Source organism: Musca domestica, unplaced genomic scaffold (assembly GCF_030504385.1).
Source record: "Musca domestica strain aabys unplaced genomic scaffold, Musca_domestica.polishedcontigs.V.1.1 1, whole genome shotgun sequence".
Classification (NCBI taxonomy): domain Eukaryota; kingdom Metazoa; phylum Arthropoda; class Insecta; order Diptera; family Muscidae; genus Musca; species Musca domestica.
In genome coordinates, this window is record NW_026712114.1 from 24,848,059 (window position 1) to 24,851,233 (window position 3,175).

General features: G+C 36.4%; 1 protein-coding gene across 1 annotated transcript; it reads right to left on the reverse strand.

The window, feature by feature from the left end:
* Positions 1-849: 849 nt before the first annotated feature.
* Positions 850-1,389, reverse strand: LOC101899750 (uncharacterized). Its single transcript, XM_005184718.4, has 2 exons — positions 1,270-1,389; positions 850-1,194 (listed from the first exon to the last, which is right to left on the reverse strand). The coding sequence occupies exons 1-2, from the start codon at positions 1,277-1,279 to the stop codon at positions 926-928; spliced, it is 279 nt and encodes a 92-aa protein (XP_005184775.1). The 5' UTR covers positions 1,280-1,389; the 3' UTR covers positions 850-925.
* Between the last annotated feature and the right edge of the window lie 1,786 nt (positions 1,390-3,175).

Genomic DNA, 3,175 nt, shown 5'->3' on the forward strand with positions numbered 1-3,175 from the left:
GCGCCGGTCATGGGGATGGTGTGGGCCGCAATTACAGCCGATGGTTGCTCTCCGTTCGTATTAATCGACCGTGGCATCAGAATAAATCCCGAATATTATCGAGGGTGTATTAAAGATGTAGGCACGCAAACATTTTGTCCGCAGACCTTGGACATTTCAACAGGACTCAACACAATCGCACTCAGCACGCGCCACCCAAGAACGGTTACAAAATGAGGTTCTTCGCTTCATTTCCAGCGCACAATGGCAACCAAAATCTCCGGATACCAATCCGTTGGACTATTGTGTCTGAAGTATTTTGAAGAGCGAGTTTGGCACTTAAAAATACCAAAGTTTCGATCACCTCAAGCAAGCGTTTCGCCGGGAATGAACCAAAATACCGCAAAGCAAAATTAAAAAAAAAAAAAAAAAACCTAAAAATTATGGCTTTGAACTTTGTTGCAGTTTTTTGTACCCTGTATATTCTGGATCAGCGTACAATTCTAAATCGATTCAGCTATGTTCGTCTGTATGCCCGTTTGTGTGTATTTTATCAGTAGGCGGGTTAATTTCATAAATGGGCCATGTCGATCGGATCGGATATCCGATTTTTTTTCAACTTTATAAAGTTGTAATTTTTTCACCCACACTTGTACCAAAAAGGTGCTGAGATAACTTTATCATTAGGCACCTCTTCCACATTTGGATTATTAATATTTTAAGAGAAAAAAATAAAATAAGCGTCTGTGTCCTGTGTGAAAGTATGTCGTCTTTAACAAAAGTTAATTTTCATAGCGTTATTTGTATCACTCCTAAGTTTGGTGCCAAACTGGTCCACGCCCTGAATAATAAACAAGTATTAGACCAAAATTATATTACCATTTCACTACATATCGATTATTTATTCGTTCCAATAACAAAACTTCAATATGATCCATTTAAAACCTTAAGCTACAGTTGGTGGATTTTCAGGTTTCTTCCACACCCAGTTGGCCCATGGAATGCAGGCCTTCAACAAATGCATGTAGGCGGTATCCTTGGGGCAATCCTTTTCAACGGCAACTTCATTCAACTTTTCACAGAACCAATATTTCGAGGGATCCCAATGATGGGGATAGGTTTGGCCAACTTCGGAGGGGTCACGACAGGCCGATTGGCCGGCCAGGGCATTTACGGCGACAACAGTCAGGCAAGCAAATAAGGCCAAACTGATTACTAAACGTAAAAAAAATAAATTTTTTTCATTATTTCTTTGTTATTTATAAACAATTGAAAAGTTGTTTGTCTTACAGAATTTCATGGTTATTGTTGGGAATAAAAATTCTGAGAGGAGATTCACACGGTCGTTTGCAAACAAACATTGGCCTTTTATAGCAGCAAAGACACGCCTATTTTTTTATATTTCTATTTTCAATGAAAGATAACTAAAATGTTGTCTTCTTTTTCTTTAATTGATTTTCAATTTTCAACATTTGATTCTATTTTACTGATTTGTGATTTTTGTCTGATAACAAAGAACAAGCTGTTGACATCGTTTTCTTGATAGCTTTTATTAGAAATGCGTATTTTTCCATCGCTGCAATGCTCCATGGGATACACATGTTGACAATATGGAATACATGAGCGTGTTGGTTTAAACCACGCTCTTAATTTGTTAATTTGTTATAAATGTTGACAGTAGCAACAAACTGAAACGAAGGACGATTTACCTTACAACACTATGTTCTGAACTATTATATGTTTAATAGGATCAAAAAAAAAAAAAAAAAAAAAAAAAAAAAAACTAGTAAAAAAGCTGTAAGTTCGGCCCTCCACCATTTGGAACGAATTGGCAATTCTCAAAAAAAAAAAAATAAAATCAGTTAAAAATTCTGTTAAAATCTTACAAATACCGAATGTAGCTGTTACATTACGGTCAACACGACGACATGGACCTGCATAGGTAACTTTTGTCATAAGCCATTACAATAATCAAATACGAAACTAAGAAAATAAGATTCGGTGAGTAATGTACCTAAAGTCATGAAAATACCGAATATATATGGGAGTTATACGAAGACGTGGACCTGCACAGACAATTTTCTGTCTTATGCTGTAGTATTCATTGCGAACTTCAAATACCAAATTTGAAACAATTCCGGTGAATAATGTCGCTAAAATCATCAAAATATCGAATATCGGGAAGTACTCTTTTATGGGGGCTATACCAAAACGTGGACCTACCAAGTCTTCGTACAGCCCCCATCTATTCGTCTGTGGAAATCACTCGAGCTTCCGGACGAAGTGAAGTAGGTTCATAAAAATGTAGGACTTTTGGCATTGAAAATGGGCCATGTAGGTCCACGTTTTGGTATAGCCCCCATATAATGGTACCTCCCTATTTTCTCTATTTTGGTGATTTCAGCGACATTATTAACCGGAAATGTTTCAAATTTGGTATTTGCAGTTCGTAGTGGATACTATAGCCTATGACAGAAAATTGTCGGTGCAGATCCACGTTTTGGTATAGCCCCCTTATAATTGTACCTCCCTATGTTCGGTATTTTGATGATTTTAGCAACATTATTCACGGATTTTTTTTCAAGTTTCACTGTTGAATATTGTTATGGCTTACGGCAAAAGTTGCCTATGCAGGTCTAAGCTATATAACGGTACCTCCCGATGTTCGGTATTTTAATGATTTTTGGCAAATTTTTCCATGGATTTGTCCAAAAATTGGTATTTGTAGTTCGTAATGGGTTTTAGCTCCTGTGGCGGAATATAATATGTATGTTCAACGTTTTCGTAGAGCTTCCATATAATGGTACCTCCAGACCATGTGGGGACAACACCTTACGGTACCTTCCCTTATTTTGAGAACACATTACGAGATTTTCCTCACATTCAAATAATATATCTGTTCTGTTGATTGAATAAAGTGCGATAATAGGATATGTGGGGTTATTTTTTCTGGTAGTAACCTCACAAATGAAAACAAAATAGACAACTCACGAATCCCATATAAGGCGTATGGACTATTCATGTTGATCCTAACTTCGAACATTATGGGATCATTTCCTTTGCTACTTTGGAAAATAATGGATTTCGCATAATGCGAATATGTTCGTATTAAATACTATCATTAATAAATATAGCAGAATATTGATTTCACTTCAACAAATCACACCAAAGTATATAACAAAAACCAATAAGGAAA